This window comes from Zingiber officinale, chromosome 2B, assembly GCF_018446385.1.
Source record: "Zingiber officinale cultivar Zhangliang chromosome 2B, Zo_v1.1, whole genome shotgun sequence".
NCBI lineage: Eukaryota > Viridiplantae > Streptophyta > Magnoliopsida > Zingiberales > Zingiberaceae > Zingiber > Zingiber officinale.
Window position 1 is genome coordinate 29113827 of NC_055989.1, and position 23707 is coordinate 29137533.

Below are 23707 nucleotides of genomic sequence, written 5' to 3' on the forward strand. Positions count from 1 at the left end.
ATCAATTGTGCTGGATTCCGGTTACGTATTGCTGTGACATGTCAATCCCTATTGTTTGATTATTGGAAAAACAACTGAGCAACCCATTAAAAATAAGGATGGCAGCCTGCCACAACTATAACAAGTCTAGAAGTTTGCATATATAAGATATAAATTGGAAACATGTTATGTTATAAGACATCCCCTATAGTTGTGGCTATATTTAGATATTACCCTACCCAATTTAAGAATTATCAGTTCGCACCTGGCCTAACTGTACAATGAACTCATTTTTCTGATGTTCTTTACCCTTTGTAAGTTCTGGTAGCCCTAATTCTCTTGAGATAATATCATGAAAGAATTCTTTGCCGTAAAGCTTTCCATCTTGAATCAATAAAATCTGGAAATGTCTCCAAACAAGAAAATTGAGATAAATGGTATCAAGGAAAAATAATAATCTTAGTTGACAAGGTAAAAGGTGTAGATTCATGAGAAAGCAAGATTATTATTGCTAAAGGATCTGGTACTCCAGAATGGTAAATTACCTAAAGAAAAAGGAATTAGACCAAGCAAACCAGGTATTTATTTTTAAAAAATCCAAAGAGTATATATAAGCATAAAAATAGAATAATCATCCATAAATACTTAAATGACTAATCTCGCTACAGATAATAAAAGCTAGTTAATCAACAAGACTATTATATAGGTTGCATTTTGCAGAGAGAAATTTAGATGTTTATATATCTTTCCACAATGAAAGGAGACGGAGCTTCACTGAATGACAAGCATTCCCCAACTCATGACTTCCAATGAAAAGACAAACTTTGTGGGGAGAAATTAGGGTAAAGATAGATAGAAGATTTATCATCAGGCACTTAAGTGCATACCTTATACATTGACATTATTATTGCACGGGCAGTAAACCAACAAAAGCGGCTGCAATGTGTACAAATGAACTTACCTTGAGTTTGGAACTATCCTTGTTTAACAGTCAATAATAATAACCTCATAAGGGCTATTTTGTTTCTTTTCCAGTATTCCTCAACTATTAAAGGTGTCACATTACACCTCTTATTGATTGTATAGCATTAGTTTATCCACTTCTACTTGGTAGTACAGGGAGTTCTGAAACAGCAACTAAGCCTCCTAGAGGAGAAACTCCGGTGCCACATATGCCACCCACTTGTTGCATTAAATACACTTACACGTAGGTAAACATCAGGTTGGGGAATTTCTAAATTCAAAAGGCTAATCCTTGGCCTCCTAATTTAATACTCCTTTTTTTCTTTTCATTTTAAGTTGATCTCTCCTTGGTTGAATCTACTTTCTATCCTTCTGATTTTAAGCCACTACTTGTCACTTTCGGAATGGAATGAGTTTCACTAGTTTAACAAACTCAGGCAAGAAGTATCTGTCTTGCAAATTCTAGCATGTAGTTGGTTTATTAATAACATGATACTCAATTTCAGTGTTATTATCATTGCTCTGCTCTACTACTAAACAATTATCTGAAACTTTCTCCATAAAATTTATGTCAACACATGTGGAACGTGTTAGGTATCTTTTTGATCCCCCGAGCACCATGACTCGAAGGTCATTTCTCATACTGCAGATACAACCTATTTGCACATAGTGAATTCTCACATATGCCTCATGTTTGCATCATTATTAGTGGAAATGTGGTACAGGTTCTTTATCACCTTCCATTATTCTTGAGTCAGTTCCCTTCAATGTTTCCTCTATGCTCAGCCCAAGCAGTCATTCTATTCTCACATTTCTAAACAACAGTAACATTGTTAAACAAAATAAAACAGGCATTTGTGTACAAACATTACTATTCCATATCAGAGTTCTTGCATCATTTCGAGTTAATGCAGTTCAAAGGGCATATTGTGTTACAAATTGCAAGCCTTCTATGGATGGAGAAGTAGTTTACGTTATTCCATAACCTAGGAGAGAGTCCCTCCTAGCTATCTATATTATCATGTTACAGCTTCACAAATAAACCCTCAAAATTTGCAATATTGTAATTGGATCAATGACAATCCTCCCTAAGATGGTTTGAACATATAATAAAATCTCACTTTCTTACAAATATATTCAATTTTAAAACTTTCATTAAATTTAGCCAGGGAATCTTCTACTTAATATTAAAACTAATAAATCAAGTAAGATTCTCCTTTGATTGCAAATTTCACCACAAAGTAACAATCAACCTTTTCATGTTTTGTCCTCCCATGGAAAATTGAATAAATGCAATGTGCGTTGTAGCATGATATCACAATAAAGTTCTTCTGCTTAGTAGGAGAATTATCCAGTTTAATCATCAAGTTTTGAGCCATAAACCAAATAACCTAATATGTGGCAAGAACTATAGCCTTGTAATTTGTCACCAAACTTGATTCCACCTTTGATCTTAGCCACTAAAGTTAGCTTGTTTTTTCTTTTACAAGATATAAGAGTATCTCCTAGTCAAATACAATAGTTGGATGTGGATCACCATTGTGAAAGAACTTGCCCTACAGGTATATCCTGTAATCTAAAGATGGTCTCAATCATAATATAGGAGACCCTTTTTAGAGCATTCGTAAATTAGCAAAAGAGTCCTTGAAGTTTGTCATACAAGTAATTTTCAATGAAAAAGATTTAACTAGGGTAATGCTAGCCTATTCTGTTACCCAAGTTTGTCATACAAGTGTCACAATAATGAGAGATGATGTCTTCCTTGAAACACTCAAAATTCTCAATGTTGTAATTGAATTTTTCTTTTCTTTTTAAATCAGCAGACTAATCTGCAATTTTCAAATTTGTTGGACCAATATGCAAAATTACCAGATTTCAAGTCTGGTGTGGTGGCAAAGCAAAGGAGTTGCCCCAATTGTATAGACAGCAAGGTGCCTTTGCTTGTGCAAATAAGGTGGGAGAGATCTTGTGGCAGACCTTGAGCAGTGCATGGCATAGCATGGCTGGCCAATGGTCGAGTTGGCAGGTGATACAGTGATGAAGCTCTCCCTCTCTTCGTGTGCTTGTATTCCACTTCCTCCTTAGTGGATCTAATGGAGCAGTTGGATGTCTGATTGATGTTAGCATCTGTGGGTTCTCAGGTTTCCAAAAAGGGCACAGGCGTAGGGCATGTCTACAGGATTATGGAAGCACACAGGTTTCAACTAGTGGTGATGCCCATTGATATAAGCACACCACAAATGCACACTTGATCATGTGCAACTAATGGACAACCCTATAGACCAATAGACATGGAGAATCATCAATGAATTATTCTGATTTAATTTCTTCTACACATTTCCAATCCAAATTAGATTTTTCCACTAAAAAATCCCATAAATGATCCCTGCACGTAAAAATTTGTGCAAATTAACAATTCCTCTAAATATAATCTCTGCATATAAACAAATTAGCAATTAAGTCCTCTCCAAATTAACAACCAAACTCATACTTACTAGAATATAAGCAAGCCTACAGTGCTTAGGGGATAAGCAAAAGTAACATTTTCACAGATCTTCAGGGATAAAAAAATTATGTCAAATTCAATTCCTTTCCTATTCTTGAATTCTCCTCAGCTTTCTGTATATTGTCCCCACAAGAAAATATGGAACTCGAGGTATATAAGCATTCAAGTGTAATCTCTTCCTTTCTTGGCTTCAGACTTCCAGCTGCCTCATGTTTCTCTGGTGTGCCTCAAATTAAAATCCTTAGATATTCATACAAACAAATGTTGAATTTAGCCAACTCATTGTATGATTCAGTATCATTCCCTACTTGATCTCTTTGAATTTTGTATTTGAAGGTATGATCCATTATTTGAAATCTTGTACCATGTAGGCAAAATGATCGAAACGTATCGGTTCAGTAAATTACCAAAACCACCGAGGTTCAAAATCTCGAGTTTAGTAGTTTTAGCCTTTGACTAAAAAGATATGCATGGTGCCGATGACTGATTGGAGGTTGAAGGAGAAAGGAGATTAAGCAAAGGAAGGAGACATTGTGTGTTGAGTTTTGATCTTTGAGATATGCATGGATCAGAATGTTATGTTTCAGTAATTTAAAATCATGTTCGGCACAGACAATGTATCCTTCCTATTTTCATTTCCTCCTACAACTTCAATTCATTACCGACACCATACATCGAAACATTGATACAATACGTACTAACATAATATTATTTCATTCAAAGATCAAAACCTCGGCATAGCTTGAGATTTTGAACCTTGGTATGATCGGATCTATTTATTAAAGGGAGATGATTAGATATATTTCTTATGTATCAATAGATTTCACACAGATTCGAGATCAATTTATATGGATCAACTACCTCAATTATTACTGCTAGCCCATACATTGTGTCTATTTTTGGATCTTCCAAATTATTTCTGGAGAAGGATGGGCTGATTTTCTTTTCCTGTTCTTTTCGATAAAAAAAACTATTCTCTTCTTAGAAAAATGGTAGAACCTAAAAATAACCAAAAATACATATATTGTTCACATTGCTATATAAAAGCTGTAAAACTATTGTAGGAACCTTCATTCCCTAGATTATACTAGTAAACATACAAAAGAAATTAATGAACTTTCTTGAGAGATCACTATTGTCATGAAACTCTTATTTAGACCAAACTGGTCGAGTTTGACGACGACATAGAAAAGCCTGATATGGTATTAACATTGGCTGATGGAACATTATTACAAGAACAAATAACAAATGTGCATTTTCAATTTTCTGGGATCACCTAACATTATATGTTACACACTTGTGGTAAGTCCCTTGCCTCTTGGGCCTAGTGGAAATTACTACCTTGTCATTTTTAAAGAAAAAGAGAGAAAGAGAAACTATTATTATTCTGATAGGTCTTTAGTTATTGCTACAAAGCCAAATAGCACTAAAATATTGATATCTATATTGTTAAAAATAATTATATTGATAGATACAGGTATATTATTCAACATTCTCAATGAACTACCTGGAGATGAGCTCTAGCCACCAGATCAGGTTGAGGTTTCTGGAATTGGACAATAAAGCAGAAAACATCATCAAGCACTAAATCCGTGTTCAAGGAACATACGAAATCTAAATCACTCAGCAGCTTCTGAAAATAACTGACAGCCTGGAAATCAGATTGGAAAATGTTTAATGTGTATTAAAAGTTTAAAACAGCACATGCAACAATATAGTTAGTTTAGGAATTGACATTTCCCATCAATAAAATGAAGCAAAGATATCCCTAAGGTGTTCCGAAAACTCACTTCTTTCCAACTAAGGATATGTGTTGCCCGTGGTGGAGTTGGAGCAGAAAATCTGTTGTTTAAGCTAGCATCAAAACCAATAGGCCTACAACCTGAGGCAGTGGTGCTACTTTGAATATCATCTTGATGAAATCCATATGACAAGGCTCTGAGGAATTCTTGTGACTTAGTGATGTGAGTTAATTCAGACAAGCATGATGCCACATGTTTACGAGCCAACTCCAAACCCTTTCCTTGGGGTTTCTTCATACTCGTGAGAACAAGGTAATAGTGCTGAAAAAGGTTTCATAATTTAGTAACAGATTGGCAGGAGGAAAGCATAAAAATGTATTAGCAATTAGTAATACAAGAAAATAAATAGAATCATTAACAGCATTATGACTATCAAGTTGATCACAAATTTATCAAGTACTATTAAAATGTGCTCTACAACTTTGATACATGGTCCTTTCATCTATTCTCTACATACATGTGCCCGAAGTTGGTACTCCAAGTTAACACTCCACATTTCTATTGATTACGTGTAATTAAAAAAAAACAGAATAGTACTCCTGTCAAAATAACGTCAAACTACAACAGAGAGCAATTGACTACAGAAGTGTAAAAATGAAGGAACCTACATGAATTACCAAACGTAGCATCTCTGATATCAACAACTTGAAAGAGATAAAACTAGGTAACATATAGGTCAAATTTTACGAGACAAAACCAAGGCAGTCTTAGATGAATTTTTATGCAACATCCTAGTATATTTGAAAATTTAGGAAACATGGGCTAAGACCTTACGAAAACGTAAACGACAAAGAAGAGCTCTGCAATAGCCTTCTTCCAAGTCAGGATTACTTTGTAGAGGCTCAATATCTACAGGGAAAAAAGGGAATTAGCGTTAACAATCTTGCAAAAAATAAAGTATAAAAATAAAATAAAATATCTAGCAATAAGGAATGCATATCCATGAAAGATCAAGGATAGTGTGACAAATAGTTTTCATTGGCACCCATATCACACATCAGGTAGCTACCCAAAGTTTGGCATACTCAAGTTTTGTCTGAACGTGCAAATCTTCATTAATTCAAGATATGCTATATGAGTTGCCCAAACTCCATGAATGGATGAAGTAATCAAACTATAAATTGGCAATTCACAAATGACCAAAATAAATTGTGTATCTCTTTTTTGTCATGGTGTAAAGTTGGTGTTCTCTTCACCACAAAGGAACTGAAATCCTGATTTTACATTCCTATTCGTTACATGCTCCAGTTTTCCTATTTAATCAAAGTAAGATGACTGATTTTTTGTGTCTATGAGTATATATAGAAACAGATATCAACCACCAATATAATGCATGTTGGTTTCAGAAACACGATCACCAAACCTTTTTTTTTAATATAATCAAGAATTAATTAGTTATCATGGAAAAGTTGTCACAAGAAAATAATACAAACAAGAACAAGATAAGCTATTTAACAAGTAGAGACAAGAAATAATACTCTGTTCTATAAGGAAATTCAATAAACATCACTCAGAAAGACATCATACCAACATCAACCACATTAATGGTCAGTGAAAGTCATTAAGAAGAAGAGAGCAGTAAAGTTCTACAAAAGTGATAAACTTTTGAAGGTTACTTTGCATGTATGTTCCATTCCCTATGCACGCACCTAAACAACCCCATAACAGCGTCAAACCACATTTAACGCTGCAGCTCAGCCAATCTTGCTGGATATAACAAACTAGCAATACTCCCAAACTGGGTATAGTGTCTTGTACTGTATTACATTTTCAAGTGTCCAGCAACAATGTAAGCCACTATTTCAGCATTACAAGAATTTTGTTAGTTAATTTTGTACTGATATTTGCAGATTAATTATCTACTTGTCCTTGAAGCTGAGAATAAGCATCAACCAGAACTACTAAATTACTCTTTGAGGGTAGTCTTAACCAGCTTAAAAAGATAAGTCAGTGCAGGTGAAAATGATATAAAGTTTATGTACCTTCTAATTGCTTCTTCTTTAATGACTGGGCTTTGCAAGCTCGAAGTTGGCGAGAAATTGTTTCCTCAACTGAATTTAGAATTGATAAGCATTTTTCGTCACCTTCTCCTTTCAGAGGAAGCCCATAAGCCATTGTGAAAAGGTCCTCCTCCTATCAAGAAAATTTTAAAATATGATTCAAGGACATAGGAACGAAAAAAGGAAAAAAAAGGAATTTAAACAACCCAATGGAAATGTGGTAACTAATCTAGAGTTTGAATTTTGAACCAAAAGGAAAAAAGAAGGTTTTAAAAATAAAAATAAATTCTTCCAAAAAACATTAAATCAATCTAAAAAATCGAATTAGTTCTGGGTCTAAATTTCTATTTTACACTATAATTTTATTTTACTAGAAAATTTATGGGGCCTTCGGAGACAAATATTTCTCATTGTTCTCGACATTTGAGCAATAATGCAAATTCTATTTTGACATTCTTCACATGAGATTGCCAAGACAAACGGATTTGCCCTGTGCTAGATCAATTGACCATGTGTAATCTGGGATCCACCCACACCCACCTCAACACCTTTTTATAGTTGTATTCCTCTATTGCAATCAGTCATCCATTTTTCATTGTCTACTGCAACTGACCAGATTCTCCTCCATTGCATACTTTCTTTTCTTTCCCTTGTCACCTAGTGCTCTCTCTTCAAAAAATTATAGCTATTCCAGAATTCCAACTACACAAATCCCACTTAAAGTCAATATCCCACAAACTTCGATGCAATTTCACCTGCTGCAACTGCTCCAGACAAACAAATACAAGTTCACAGTGCAACTGTATCTGGTCTCCCTTCTTCATCAGAATTTCATACACCCTCCCCATAGTCCTCCACTACCATCTTCCAACAAGCCTATTAAAATGTCCTGTTTTTTATATGCCTTGCATCCATCAACACGTTCAACTTCTTGTCACCACGAATGCCTTATCCAACAAAGCCTAGAACTCAGAAGCAATGTCCAGCACCTTCATGTCCAAATAGTACCCACCACATCAACTGCAATCCATCTTGATAAGCCTACTATATGAGGAAGAGAGCATACTGCTCACCTCTTATTTGCGAGAGCGAAGATCCACCCTCATCAGCAAATGACACATCTAGTGATTGACAAAGAAGTCAAGGTGATCCACTACTAAAATAGCCAGTTGCAAAGATCCAACGTGAGAGCCCAAAAGTATCATTTTAATTAATTGTGATATCTACTGATTGTGGGCTCCACTACATGTAAAAAAAATCTCTTGGAAAATTGGGATAATGTGAAAGAGAAGATCAACATTGAGCAGAACACAAATTGCAAAAAATAAAAATAAACAAATAAATGAAGCAAAAAAAAAAATTTGTTTAAAAATGTAGTGCAAAGAGAACTGGAGGTCCAATGAAATAATAATTGCAACATAGCAAGAGGATTTCAGAATGTATTATAAAAAAGTTTGGAGTTCATGAAAATTACAAAATTACAAGAAAAACTTTCAATAGACCAATATACAACCTAGAACTCCCCTAATGTTAATGAGATCAAGATCATTCAAGCAGGGTAAAGGTCATTAAAGAACATGTTATATGAGAGAAGGTTATTTGCAAAAAAAAAAAAAAATGACAGTCCGGTGCACGAAGCTCCCGCCATGCGGGGTCCCGAGGAAGGATTTATTGTACGCAGCCTTACCCTGCTTTTTGAAAGAGGTTGTTTCAAGGATTCGAACCCGTGACCTTTTGGTCACATGGCAACAATTTTACCATTGCGCCAAGGCTCCCCTTCAAGAAGGTTATTTGCAATAACAAACAATAGGTAGATACTAAGTTAATATCAAATCTACACTTCTACCAACCGTACCAAGAGAGAGCAGTATTATTGTCAAGATTCAATGATCAAAAAAACAATCATCCATATCAGATTCATAGGTAGGAAAGGTCAAATCAGAATGATTAGGAAAATTTAAAAAAAAAAAGTGAAAAATTAAATAATATGATATAAGAGATGGCAAATGATGGGTTTACATAAGAATAATCTATATTGTCTTATTAAATAGTTTTATTAATAGCACAATATAAACAATGAATCATAGAATTGATTAATCAGACTAGTTAGAGTATCAGTACTATCATATGTTGTTATTTTAAGTTAGTAATATCAAGTTATTATTGTTATTATTTGGTAAACAAATATTCAAAAATTGTTAAATAGCATCAATTGGAAACTAAATGTATTCCATTTAGATTATCATAGATAATAAATGATATTTTATTTAAAAAATCAATAATTAAAAATATTTTTGAATGCTATCACACATGGTTTGAAATCCCGTACTGTGCTAGGTGAAACGGTCGAAACGTATCATTCAGGTAAATCACCAAAACTCGATATCACTCCGCACCAAGGCTTACAATCTCAAGTCATACCGTAGTTTAAGTCTTTGACTGAAAAGATGCTATCCAATATCATGTCGATTGTCGGCGCTTGAATGCATGGTGTCGATGACAAATTAGAGGTTGAAAGAGAAAGAGATGAAACAAACGAATGAGACTGTACTAAGTGGTATTGAATTTTGTACCGAGTGGTATCGAGTTTCAATAATTTACAAGAATATTTCGACTTTCGCCCGACATGGTATAAGATTTAAAACCACTCTTTCCTATGCTTCATCTTCTTCATTCTTCAACTCCAAAATATTATCTGCACCATGCCTTGAAACATCAACATGATACCAAAATAATATCGTTCGAGTCAAAGAGCGAAACTTCAGCATGACTCGAAATTTTGAACTTTGCTATCACATTAAAAGAAAAACAAAGTTAGTTATTAATATACCAATCACTAAGAAAGGTTATTATTTAATATTCCGTATTTGAGGCATTATTTATCAAAAGAGGTATTATATCTCTCTCAACCAATAATGTCATCTCTCAATCAATAGTGGATGAATAAGAGACTAATGAGATGTTTGGTCTACTAATGGCAGATGGCATACAACAACAAAGTTATTTTGTTGATATCATAACAAATTCTAGATGGAGGTTAGCAATTTAAGCTAGAATTCACGAGAGTAACTAAAGAATATTCCCTCGCGTGTATGACTTTGCTAGTAAACACGATTAAAATCAAGAATGAGTTGGTAGATTGGACAAGTTTGACAAAATCAATTCAGCCAGTCAAGTTCTCGTTCATGATCTATTAAGCTTTCAATTAATTTACTCTGTTTTCTGAGAGTCAAACTCATTTTTTTAGGTAATTTCTTTCAATCTATACTTTTGTAACTTTTAAAACTTCTCCATCCATCTATATGAGATGATTAATTTCTCAAGAAAAATGGATTAGGCTATACCAATATCAATCCAAGTCATCCGTATCAGTAGTAGATTGTATCAGTAGTTGATTTTTTACAACCATGGTTGATATCCACTAAACACATACTTCCTCTCCCTTTTGTGTGCCTCACAAAATAGCATAGATAACCATAATTTCCTTTAAAAAAAATTGTCAAAGTAAAAGAGTCCAGAAACTCTTATCAAGACTTGGACACATGGCACTTCAACAACTTGCTCACATATTAGTAGAGTTGCGCGTCTTTTAAAAATTCTTTTGTTTAATTTTTCAATTAATTTAGTTTATTTTAGCATTTGATTAACTTTCTCAAAGAAACAACAACAACAACAAGCCTTATCCCACTAGATGGAGTTGGTTATATGGATCATTTTACGTCATTGAGCTCTATCTCTACAATATCATCATTTACACTTAAATAAATTGTATCTTACTTTATTGTTGCTAACAAAGTCGTTTTTTGTCTTCCTATTCCTCGTTTGATATGTTTGTCATAATTTCACATCGACTAACTGGAGTAAATCGGCAATAATGAAAGAAAATATCACTACTGCAGGCCGCAAAGTTGCTAGGTAGGTCTTGAAATTAAATCCTTTATAAAATATAAAGGATGAGTTTAGATCCATGTAAAGTAGGTTTGGCTACCTAGCTAGCTTTAAAGAATTTATTTATAAGCTATTTTATAATTGACTGAAGAAAAGAGTTTTACTCACAATTAACGACAACACATCAAGAGTATCATGAAACCCTAACATGTGTTAGAACTCAAAATTACACCACCCAATGTCTAGGAAAGATTATCAATCGATTACCTAAATACTATCCTACACATGCAACTAGACCAAGATTGGAGTTAGAGGGCATCCCAGAATATGTTGAATATTGAACCACTAGTTTCATGGTCAATTAAATCCAAAAGCATTTTAATTGACTAGCTAACATGAATTCATGAGAAACTATTACTTGAGAAGAAGAATGATATACTAGAATAAAACTTATTGGGGGTATTAGCAAACTATGGAAAAAGGATGAACTCAACTTAGGTGATTAGGAAAATCATTTATCACTGTTAAGAAATGTTGGAAGAAAAAATATGTTATTAATTTTATTCATCAATCTCATACATATATAGAGTATATAGATTTAATCAAATCTCTACAATCAAGATAAATCATATCCCTACAATTATTGTAAATAATATCCCTATATTTCTTATTTTTATTTATATAATTAATAACATTCCCCCTCGAGTTGGAGCATAAATATTAATCATGCCTAACTTATTAAAAGATAATCAAACCCAACCCCTATTTAAAGTTTTTGTAAAAATATCTCCTAGTTGTTCTCCTATCTTCACATACAATCAAACCTTGCTATATATTTTCACCAACAAAATGACACTCAAATTCAATATACTTAGTTTGCTCTTGAAATACGCGATAGGAAACAATATATAAAGTCACTTGGTTATCACACCACAATCTGAAATTTTAAGATCTATTTTAGTCAAAAGTTGATATATCCACATTATCTCACATACAACATTTGTTATAGCTCTATATTTTGATTTTGTACTTGAACGTGAGACGACATTCTACTTCTTACTTTTCCATGAAACTAGATTTCTCTAACAAACACACAATGATTACATGTGGATCTTCAATCATCCTTGGATCTTACTAAATCATCATTTGAAAAACAACCTTAGTATGTCCATGATTGGTATACAAAATACCTCATCTAGGTTCTCCTTTCAAATAGCACAAAATTTGTTCCCAAGGATTAACTGTTGGAGAAGTCATATACTAACTCAATACCAACTGAAATATGTAATATTTGGACGAGTCACAATAAGATAATTTAACTTTCCAATCAATCTTCTATACCTATCAGAATTTTTAAATAATTCACCATCTTTTATGAGTTGTGGATTAGGAGTCATTGGAGTAATATATGGTTTAGCTCCTAATTTTCCCATCTCAGATAATTAGTCAAGTACACATTTCCTCTAAGATAAGAAGATTCCTTTCTTACTTCTTGTTACCTCAGCGCCCAAGAAGTATTTTAAAATCCCTAACTACGTTGAACGAAACTAACTATGAAGAACGGTTTTAAGAAATGAAATGCCTACAATATCATTCCGAGTAATGACAATATCATCTACATATAAAACCAATAAGATGATACCCATTGCAAACTGTTTGTAGAACCCAGAATGGTTAGACCTACATTTCGAATAACTTGTCCAATCAGGCATGGGGGCTTCCTAGGGGATTGCCCATCCTAGTACTGTTCTCATCTAAGCACACTTACCTCTTCGCAAAGTTTGAAAAGAAGCTTCTTTGTCGTAAGATATTGAAAAAGCCAATAATCGGAAAGAATGAGACACAATAGTTAAAAGTACATGTGAGTTTGCTTGCATAAATTAAATTAAAAGACAACTGAGGTAAGCTTACAATAGAGTGTAATGGAATCGAAGGAATTGGTGTAACTATGTCAGTCCTAAGAACATAAGAGGTTAACCCATCTACTAATGTAACAATACAAGCATAGGAATGTTAAAATAAGGCATGTACCTGACTCAGCGATGGTAGTAATTAGAGTAGATGAAAATTTTAACGATTCTTGATACTGAGAGAATTTGATATATTCATCATCAAAAATCATGACAAACTTCTTCTCAACCATATCATCAAAGAGCCGCAAGAACAAAAGAAAACAAAGAACTAAATATGGAATACCAAAGAAACTCTAAACTTGTTGCACAAAAAGTCTCACACCTGAATAAATGTTGAATCAGGTATACGAAGATGTTGTATGATGAAATAGTGGCAATCGAAGATATTTCCTATAACAAACACACTTTCACACGCCGACTCGTGGGACTAGACCAAAAAACTAGTAACGGCATATGTGCCTCATGTGCAGAGATTCCGATGACTAGAATTTGGGTGATGATAGATCAGTGATTCCTCCTAGGTCAATGGCAGCTAATGCAAGCAAAGAGTTGTCCCAATCAATCAATATGAGAGAGAAGTGGGGGCTAGGGTTTGAAATGATGGCTAGGGCTTGGGATGACGACTAAGGTTCTGGATGACAGCTAGGGTTTGCTCTGATATCATGTTAAGAAATTTTAGAAGAAAAAATATGTTATTAATTTTATTAATCAATCTCATACATATAGAGAGAGTATTTACACTTAATCAAATATCTACAATCAAGATAAATCATATCCCTACAATTAAGGTAAATAATCTCTCTATATTTTTTTTATTTATATAATTTGTAACAATCACAAACTAACTTAAGATGAGACTCAAATAGGAAAGGAATAGTTCTCATTTGGTTGATTTTAGGTTATAAATTATAGACCTAAGTGGACAAATGGAGAATGATCATCCTCAAGCAAAATAGAACAAAAAAGTCATTTGGTTGATTTTGTATATCTGTTATGACGTAACGAAAGACCTAAAATTGACCCTCCATAGGTTCATTCACAAATTACAATAATCCAAAGAGAAGTAAAATTATTTTTGCTTAATTTTATAGAAGAGGAGCATATGACGCCTATAGAGATGGAACAATACCATAAGCTTTATCTAGAGTTAATCTAAGACCCTAATTAAATAGGTGCATAACTCAAATCAACAGACTTAGAAACACTCTATCTCATAGGACCACCCTTTTAGGGAAACAACTTTTCAAAACATTACCTAGAATAGATACTAATTCTCCACCTTACACAAGCTAATAAGAACCAAGAAATGTTTAACCCTAAACCAAGAGACAGACAATATCATCAAGTGTGGCAATCATCAACATACATAGCATCAAAATGTCCACATTGAGTTTTAGCAATAATGCTTGACAAACATTATGGAGATTTTAAGTATTAATATGAAGTTAAACCATTGGATAAAGATAAAAATGAAGAAGAAATTAAGAGACATGTTGCGTATTGTAGTTAACTACGCTTACCCTAGAGGATATATGGAAAAGTACTAGTAATTTCTATAAAATTGTGAAAGGTGGGAATAATGAGATTTATAAGATGCCATAATGGAACATGAATATAGTCAATGTTGATTAATCACTAGGATGCAACCAGCACCATAGCCTTGTTGATACAAAGTTACTTTGGTGTAATACAGATAAGTCCTTAGCATTCTTTGAAACAGGAGATTGTTGTGAAATTATTTGCATGAATAATCAATGGGAGAGATAATACATGTTTTTAGACACAATTAAATAAATTTTACAAATATTCCTATTCTAGGTTTAGAATCTCATTCAAATCCGACGTAGAGTTTCAGTTCCCAACTCATCTAGAAAGAGACATGACATGTCTATTTTGCAAGTTATTAACCCTACTGCCTTGTTTACTCCGGAGCGCAAATTAAGGGATTAATTTGATGGAATCCCTCATACTTAGCTTAAAAATGATCCGTGGACAGATTCATAATTTGTCGGTCGATCATTTTGTACTTATTTTTTTGTCCACACGAAATCTGGTGGAACGAAGTCTACATCCTTCTCACAACAACTTCCCAATGAACTCCAATAACCAACAGCGGGATCGCATCCCTTGCAATTCCCCCCAACAAACTCCGATAACTAAGTCACCCAACAAAATCACAACCACGAAGGCCACAAGCTCACGGCCAGATTGCAGCTCTCAAGACTTCCTGACGAGCTCCCGTAACCAAGTCGCCCAACGAAATCGCAACCACGGAGACCATAAGCTCACGGCCTAGCCGCAACTTGCAGTCGCGGAGGCGCAATTGACAACCACAAAGGTCACGATATGCAGCCATGAAGGCCCCAATTTGCAACCACAGAGGCTGTGATTCGTGGCCACAACGACCACGAGCTCATCTGTCGTTCTTCCCTTTCTTCCGTCCCATGTTTCTCCTTTTCCTCTATCTTCTCTCTTCCTTTCCACTTAAGTTTTTTTTTAAAATGTGATCTGTTTCCCTCCACCCATCAGTCATCCACAATTTTGGGGGAAGGAAGAGAGGGAAAAGAAGTTGCTTATCTCTCGCTTCACTTGTGTCACATTGTGTAACTTGATCATCAAAGAAGATGTCCCTTGCCTATACTATGCCACTAGATTGTCACATAAGAGGTTGCTTACCTTCCTTGTGTTGTGACATTACTGAAGTTTCTCACCCCTCATCATTGTTGCACGGAGCAGAACCCTTCAAATGAGAAAAGAATTAATCAAACAACCCGATGAGGGTTTCAAGGTCTCAACCCAACTTTGCCCATCAGTGGACAACTAGAATGTGGTATTTTGCTCTTGCCACTTGGCACAGAACAAATTTGTAAATCCATAATTATATTAAACTTAGCAAACTTAAAATAGAAACTATAAAGCAATTATCACACCTTCCCAACCTGAACTCAACAAGAGAAAATGAAAAATTCCAAATTTGAAGCAAGCCTTAATATCCTAGGAGATAAAAGTAAAAACCCCTAACTCAATTAAGTTTGAGCCTCAGGAGTTAGCTCTACAAATTTGTATTATTTGTAGTACATCTAGTCTATTTTTCAGATTTTGATGAGAACAATTTATTGTAAAGACTATAAAAAATGATTTAATCTCACTGTTCTGAACATTCAAGCAAAAATAAAATACCTGTTTTAAGATTCTCTCTTATATTTCACAGGATTGCCAACTGAGGCAAATAGATCTATCTTATGGTGTCATAACATCTTTCAGAAACCATTGAACCAATGAGTCCCAGGAAAAGGGTAACTTCTACTAAGGTTTAAAGTCTGAATAAGAGTGTGTACGAAGGTTCTTTTACTATTCTCATCTGTTAATCATGTAACTATGCACACATAAATAATAATACAATGCTATTTTTTAACGTCAAATAGCCTGATATTATAAGCAGGCTTGACAACCGTGGGATATTCAAATTTTTCATAGGACAAGGATTCAAGAATAAGATGATGAAAAAAATAACTTTATTAAATCATTGACCCATGACTATCAAAATGAATTTCCACTTTAATCTGGTGAATGCCATGTTAACTCAGAAGAGTTAATTAGATACGAAAATACCTCATGTGTACGTGAATCAGAAACTACAGAGATAACAGCATTACAAGTAGCTCGCATAATTCTGCAATATGAATGCAGCAATGCATGTGAAGATGTCCGTTCAATCCTCAAGAGATATATGCATGAAAAAACAGTTTGTGCCAACGTATGACCTTTGTACCAAGTAGCCTGTCAAACAAATATGTCAAATAAATGTAGAAGTTTCTATAGTCCTAAATAGATTTAAAGAAAACAAAACTGCTTTCAATACCTCACAAGAAAAAAGATGGTCAATGACATCAATCACACGTTGAACATCAAGAGTCGGGTTCAGGCTGAGAGGAACTGGAGCAACATTATTTTCTATAGCTTCCTCGATCGAGTAGTATCCACATTTTTCAACTCCAGCATCCATCTTTGGATCCATTATCTAAAACAATATGCAAGTAGTCAAATTTGAGGAGTTAAACTCCAGCATTCTTCTTTTGTACCTTGATGAATGATGATTCTGATGTTCATTCTGTCATTGCTGAAATTCAACTCAAATTGACTTTGTTACACATTGATAATTCTTATGATGATTTTTGTACTTCAATTCTTTTATAAGTACTCATGACATTGTTCACTCTTCCTCATGCCTGAATTTTGGAATGATAAAAAAAATTATTTGATTGAAACTGCAGTGACTATGATTCTTCATATGAAAGTTCCATTCATTTCTGGGGATGTTGTTTTAGTGTTTATTGCCTTCTTCTGTTAAAAATAGGCAAAGTCAATATTTCTTTTCCTCATGGTGCTCTTCACATTTTTTTGAATGCCTTTTTTTCTGTTAAAAACATGTCTCCAGATTTAAGAAAGTTTAATGCATATTTTTATAAATGTTTTTCCTTGGATATGTGCATTATCAGAAAAAATATAAGTGCTACTATACCAAATTAAATCATTTTTCAGTGTTGAACTTCAGCTAGTTGAGTCAACTTCCTTTTTCTCAACATCCATATACACAACAGATCTCAATATTGCTCTTCTCCTTTCTTTTCTCTTTTGATCCCATATTATCAAATTTCATTTAGCAATAACACTCACTCGGACAAACGGTATACACCCCATAACATTACATGAGAAGGCGATTTAAGTGTAAGCATATAAAGAATACCTATTCAGCAAGACAGTGAGCACTCTGCACTCCCTTGTCCTTATTTTTCATACTCAACATAGAGCATACAAAAAAACTACAGTATTATTTCAGTAATGAAGATGGTTAAGAAATCGAATTGAGCCAAGTGATGCACATGATGTGAAGTATTAAATGAAGTAAACTTAGTATTAAATGAAGTAAACTTTTTTTATTTTTTTTATCTTCTGTAGCCTCCCCATTGTCTTTTCTCTCACCATGGGATCAACTGATGCATGCATCCTTGTGTTAGAGTCATATATACACTCCTGCATGATGATGGGGCAGGAAGACAAGTGATTTATTATGAGGGTGCCCTTTTTATGAGATTCACTGACCAAGGCATACGGACTCCTCACTGTGACAAAAACTAAGACACCGGAGCTCCATTTATCCTTCATCATTCACACCTTGTTGATCTCATGTATCACACTCCATCTACACCTTTATTGTCTAACTCATGGGGTTTTCATTGATAGACAAGAATGGCAAAGAAGCTTTCAAGATTTGGTCTTTCTAGATTTGAAATCTTATTTAATACAATGTATATAGATTATTCTATTAGCTGAGTCAGCACAATAGTTTATACTATCCTTATATCATGGGAGGAAGAACCTATATTTACATGTTTCTTGATTCAATCAATAGTTTATTTTTTTTTATATTAGTCTATTAGCTAGCTTAATAGTTCGTTATCATCGTTTTTATCTTTGGATCAAATATATATAGACAAATTAGTAAGATACTTAATATTGAATTAGTTATGAATTAAATTATTGTTTAATAACCCCTTGAACTACTCTCCTCTTCTCTCTTGTTGTCAATTTTGGCAAATGGCCATGCTTTGTGTCACTAAGACACCAAGATCATCAACATGCAAAACTGAAACATAGGAATTTCAGTAACCAACGATGATAAGCAGCAAACAGCAACAACAAAGGTTATAGTAGCAGGTGTAAGTTTTCTCCTCCACACTTTCTCAACCTAGTCTTGCCCTCTTCCTACCCATTTTGAATGTTCCTTACATTAATCATCTGCATGTATTTGTCTGCCTTGTCACTATGCAGCCTGTGTTTCTGTATTACTCCAATGCAACTCATGGGACAAAAGACTCTCAGATACATACTAATACAAGGTCTTGAGGGTGACGGCCAGGTAACTTTGATAAAGAAATTTTTCTTCAGCAGGAAGTTCCAACCCATCCCTCCATGTAAAATATCAAGATTTTGCTGCACAAACTATTGTACATTAATTTTAATCTTACTGTCTAAAATATAATCAGACTGAGTTTTCTCATAGATTCATTCTATATAAAATAGAGTTAAATTTCTCAGTATTGCACACAAACAAACTGCATGGATTATACACATGTAAGTATGTAACCATATGTTATCATGGCAATGAAGGAAAACAAACAGGAATGTGGCTCAGACCTCCAGAGCAGACATTGCTGCAAAAAGGCTGAAATTTTCTCCATGTATGAGCTGACCATCTTGAAGATCTGTGAACAAAAGATACAAGCTAGTATAAGTTCGCAAAATATTATTGATATAAAGAGGTAGAGTCAATAACATGACCTGACAATGGTGTATTTTTACAAACAAGAAAGACAAATTTTGACTCAACAATTTAGCACACCATACACCATATCTGAACATATAGACATAACATTGTCAAAGTTGTTCTTTGGTCTAACAATACTGCATAGTACTCAAATGCACCAAATTCGAAGTTACAAATGGTATGAAAGCAGCTTCTTGTTACATTGTAATTAGCTTAGACGCACAATGGCAGGCAATAAAGATGCTTACCACATACAAAAATAATATACAGGTATCAAAAACTTTCATTGCTCTGAAAATTCTTGCTTGAAAATATTTCATCAGCTGACTAGCTGTATAGGAATGTCATGCGGTTAGAACATTCTGTACATACTTAAACTTGTAGTTTGAATCAAAACAATATTAGATATTGTCCTTACTTTATAGAGGCCCACCAGCAGATTATAATACAAATTGTTTAATCCTTATACATATGTAAGTATATAGATGAACACACACAAACCTCAAATAGTAAATCAGACCAAAGAAAATAAAGCATTGAATGACAAGAAAGTTGAGCCACTAAGATTTAATACTCTACATAATTGTAGCCAGCAAAATTGAACATCATAGTTGATAAGTATGCCTTAGATATTAAGCATCTCGTATAGAAAGAGGAAAATGCAAATGCTCCATTGAAATTTAGAGATTAATGGATATATAAACATTTGCATGTCAATCAAAGAAAGAGACACAAGTTTAGCATGGTTTCATTTAGCCGAATCTTCTTTAACTTGTGTAAAAGTTTGGTTAGTTAGCCCCACCAATAAACCTGATGGTTATTTGGTAGGAAATATATGCTGCAAACTGATATGACTAAAATGCTATATTCAAGTCTCTTGGTAATTTAGTCCATTAGTTTAAAGCTGACAAGGTGATGATTTAGAAGCTATACAAGGCACCAGAATCAGGGAAATAATAGCTTGCTATGTTATGTGGATTAAGAAGACAGCTGAAGTTTTTTTTTCCATAAACAACTTTGTATAGTAGGCATTTTTGCAAAACCTTGGGAAAGAGGAAGCTCTTAGCAATCATTCTAACAATTTGAGGAACAAGAACCAAGGGAACTCAAGGTCAACAAGGGGAGAAGCTTTGAGTATGTAGGAGCAGATTAGTGTTTTTTCATCTTTCATTGGTTTAGAAGGTATCTACCTTTTTCAATATCCAAATGTTTGACAAAAACAGGACAAATCTTTTCCCACTAAACAATGGAGAAACATTTTATGTTATCAAAGAAAATTTAGATGAATTTCAATTGAAATAGAAAAAGATTCAGTCCCTATCAAAACATTCAACCAAGGTTTAAAATTCCAAATCATAATTGGCAATATGTAATTGTCCAAAAAAGTTTTGAGTGCAAATATTGGTAAGCACCCTCCATACCCCTCATAACTCTTTGTAAAACTGTAGTCATTGGGCCATGCAACAAACTGCAATGATTGACTAACATAGATGTTTTTTTCTGATATAGGTTGTTTTAGGTTTTCAGAGCACCTTGACCTCCCATTTCAGAGGATATAAACTTGTATATATATCAAAGGATCAAAAATCTTAGTGCACTTTTGAATTCTGTGGCTTTCATCAAGGGATAACAATTTCAAACCAGTATGTAGTGCACAGGTCTGATTGTAGTGGGAATGTGAGATTGGCCAAAGATGATCATGTTATAACATGGGATCAGTCTGAAATTCATAAACCCAGTTGGTGACAAGACAAGGCCTGGTATTCCTCATCCTTGTCCAAGAATATTAATCCAACTGTTGCAATTCATTAGTATAATAGATATTAAATAGCATAAAGTCCGAGTGAACACAAAATGAAGTTAGTGTTTGTTTCTAATTAAATTATCTGCTATCTTAGTTTGCACTTGGCAAACTTCATGTAATGATATTGTTTCTAGTGATAAAGGGTAGCCCGGTACATGAAACTCCTGTCAATGCAGGTCTGAGGAAAGGTCTATTGTACACAACCTTACTCTACTTTGCAAGAGGTTGTTTCCGAGACTCGAACCTATGACCTCTACGGCGGCATCTGTATCATCGCACCAAGGCTCCCCTTCATATTGTTTGCAGTGATAAAATCTAAATAGTGGTACAATTTAATGGGATTTGTTATAAGTCTTTCTTAATCTCTAAAAAAAGGCAGCTCAGTGCATGAAACTTCCAGCAATGCGGCGTCCGGGGAAGGGTCTTAACCTGCATTAGCGCAACAATAAAGTTGTTGTCGTGTTACATGGTGGTGGTCGCAGGTTCAACTCGTGGAAACAACCTCTTGCAATGCAAGGTAAGTCTTTCTTAATCTCTAAATCACGTTTTTTCCATTTAGTTTAATTTATATTTAAATGTCATTAAGAGACTCATAAAGTTATAAAGGGTGAGTAGAGGAAAGGGCAGTCTGGTGTACGAAACTCTGCCAACGTGGAGTCCCGAGGAAGGGTCTATTGTACACGACCTTACCCTGCTTTGCAAGAGGTTGTTTTCATGATTCGAACTCGTGACCTTCGAGTCATATGGCAGCAAGTTTAGTTGCACCAAGGCTCCCCTTCTAAAGGGTGAGTAGAGAAAGTTGTGGAAAAATGATGAGATTGATTTCTAATTGAAACTGCGATGGTATTTTATTTAAGAGAATTGGTGCATGGCAAGACATGTCAGGGAAATTTTGATTTGAGTTGGATTATAGTGGAGAATGGGAATAGAATTGTATCAAAGGCAAGGAGATTTAGGAATGGGTAACGAATCTCCAAACAATAAGGGCAAAATAGATCCAGCTATATCCCGCTGCCAATATCACTTTCATCATTCCATGTAAGCAAAACCACAAATTGCTAATCATGAAGATTAGCATATTCTTTTGCCAAGAGTAATTGATATATGCTGAGAAAATCAACATTAATCCTTCCTCCTACCAACATGTTTCTTGCTACATCACATGTATATCAATGGCTCAACCTTTCTCCAGAGTACATCTTGGTGACCTTCACAATACAAAGTTGGGATCAACCTTAATTTATTCTAGCAATTTTTGCCCCACCTTAAGTACATGATATCCTTATCATAACCATAAGAACTCATGCTATAATTTATTACTAGAGATGAGGAAAATAAGCATACACTTGGGTTGAAAAGGGCACTTAAAAAATACCACCATACAAGGTCCACCAATTCTGATTCATAAAAAGTGGTTAGGATATCGTACAGAATAATACCCCATGTTTGTTCTCCTCCTACTTGCTTGTTCAAGCATGGATTGGCATTTGCTTCAAGTTAAATCTTAAATCTTAAATCTTGGGCTCCAAAGTAGTTGAATTTTCTCAATTAGAAAAGGTTTTAACTTGATATGTATGTGAAAGACATGATGACACTCTCCCTCTTGTTGCTTCCTCTTAAATTTTCACTAAAAGTCATATTGTGCACAAGGTTTGGTTGTTGTTGTCGATGCAGTTGTCCATTTAATTTATATTGTAAATAACATGGTGTCACACAGAAGATCATATTATCGGTTCCTTATAAATTATAAATAATAGCTCACAACCAAGATAGATAGGGACAAACTATTGAACGGTTGTAGTGTAATTTGGTATTAGTTTGTCTTGATTATATAATTACACTAGTACACTATATGTATATTGAGCAGGATCATTTGAGGTTGTTCGATTTATACTGACTATATAAAAGAACAGAACCTCTATTAATATGAATGTGCGTACTCTTAATCCCGATATAATAACAAACACATATAATTAGTATTTATTTCTTTAACTTATCAATGAGTGAGATTTATTCGTTAAATCAATAGGTCCGATAAGTTGGGAGATAGTACCATTTATATGGTGTGTTATTGATTATAAAGGAAAACTGTGTCCTATTTATTTAGGTTGATGATATCCCTTGAGGAGCTCATAAGGATTATCATATAAACCCTGCAGGTGGACTTAGTCCGACATAATAATAAAGTTGAGTGGTACTACTCTTGCAGTCAGATGTTAATTAAATGAGTTGTCAGTAACTTATTTAATTAACGGACATACGATATCATTAACGCACTCATAATAAGTAGGAGCTCATATTGTAATATGGGATTGGTGCGGTAGTTCAATAATGACCCTTTAGTGGTATGGGTTATTATTGATAAACTTGAGTTGGGTGTTCGGATCGAACACAGGAAGCTCAAGTCAATTCCTCCTCTCGGTCCCTGTTGTAGCCTCTATAAAGCCTCGCATCCACCCATCCATAACCGAGTTTGGGTTTGTTTTAACTTGGTTTGGTTTAACTTAACTTGGTTTGTTTTAAC

The 23707-nt window shown here is 34.2% G+C and overlaps 1 protein-coding gene across 1 annotated transcript in view; it reads right to left on the bottom strand.

The window, feature by feature from the left end:
* Positions 1–186: 186 nt before the first annotated feature.
* The window catches only part of LOC122045544 (N-alpha-acetyltransferase 35, NatC auxiliary subunit-like), a 33063-nt gene continuing 9542 nt past the window's right edge, over positions 187–23707 (bottom strand). Inside the window, exons 2-9 of the mRNA XM_042605810.1 lie at positions 19250–19317; positions 16914–17072; positions 16664–16831; positions 7233–7383; positions 6020–6099; positions 5239–5511; positions 4956–5099; positions 187–379 (exon numbers count right to left, since the gene is read on the bottom strand). Coding sequence (XP_042461744.1) covers positions 224–379; positions 4956–5099; positions 5239–5511; positions 6020–6099; positions 7233–7383; positions 16664–16831; positions 16914–17072; positions 19250–19317 — 1199 coding nt within the window. The 3' untranslated portion in view covers positions 187–223. The remainder of the gene's footprint in view (positions 380–4955; positions 5100–5238; positions 5512–6019; positions 6100–7232; positions 7384–16663; positions 16832–16913; positions 17073–19249; positions 19318–23707) is intronic.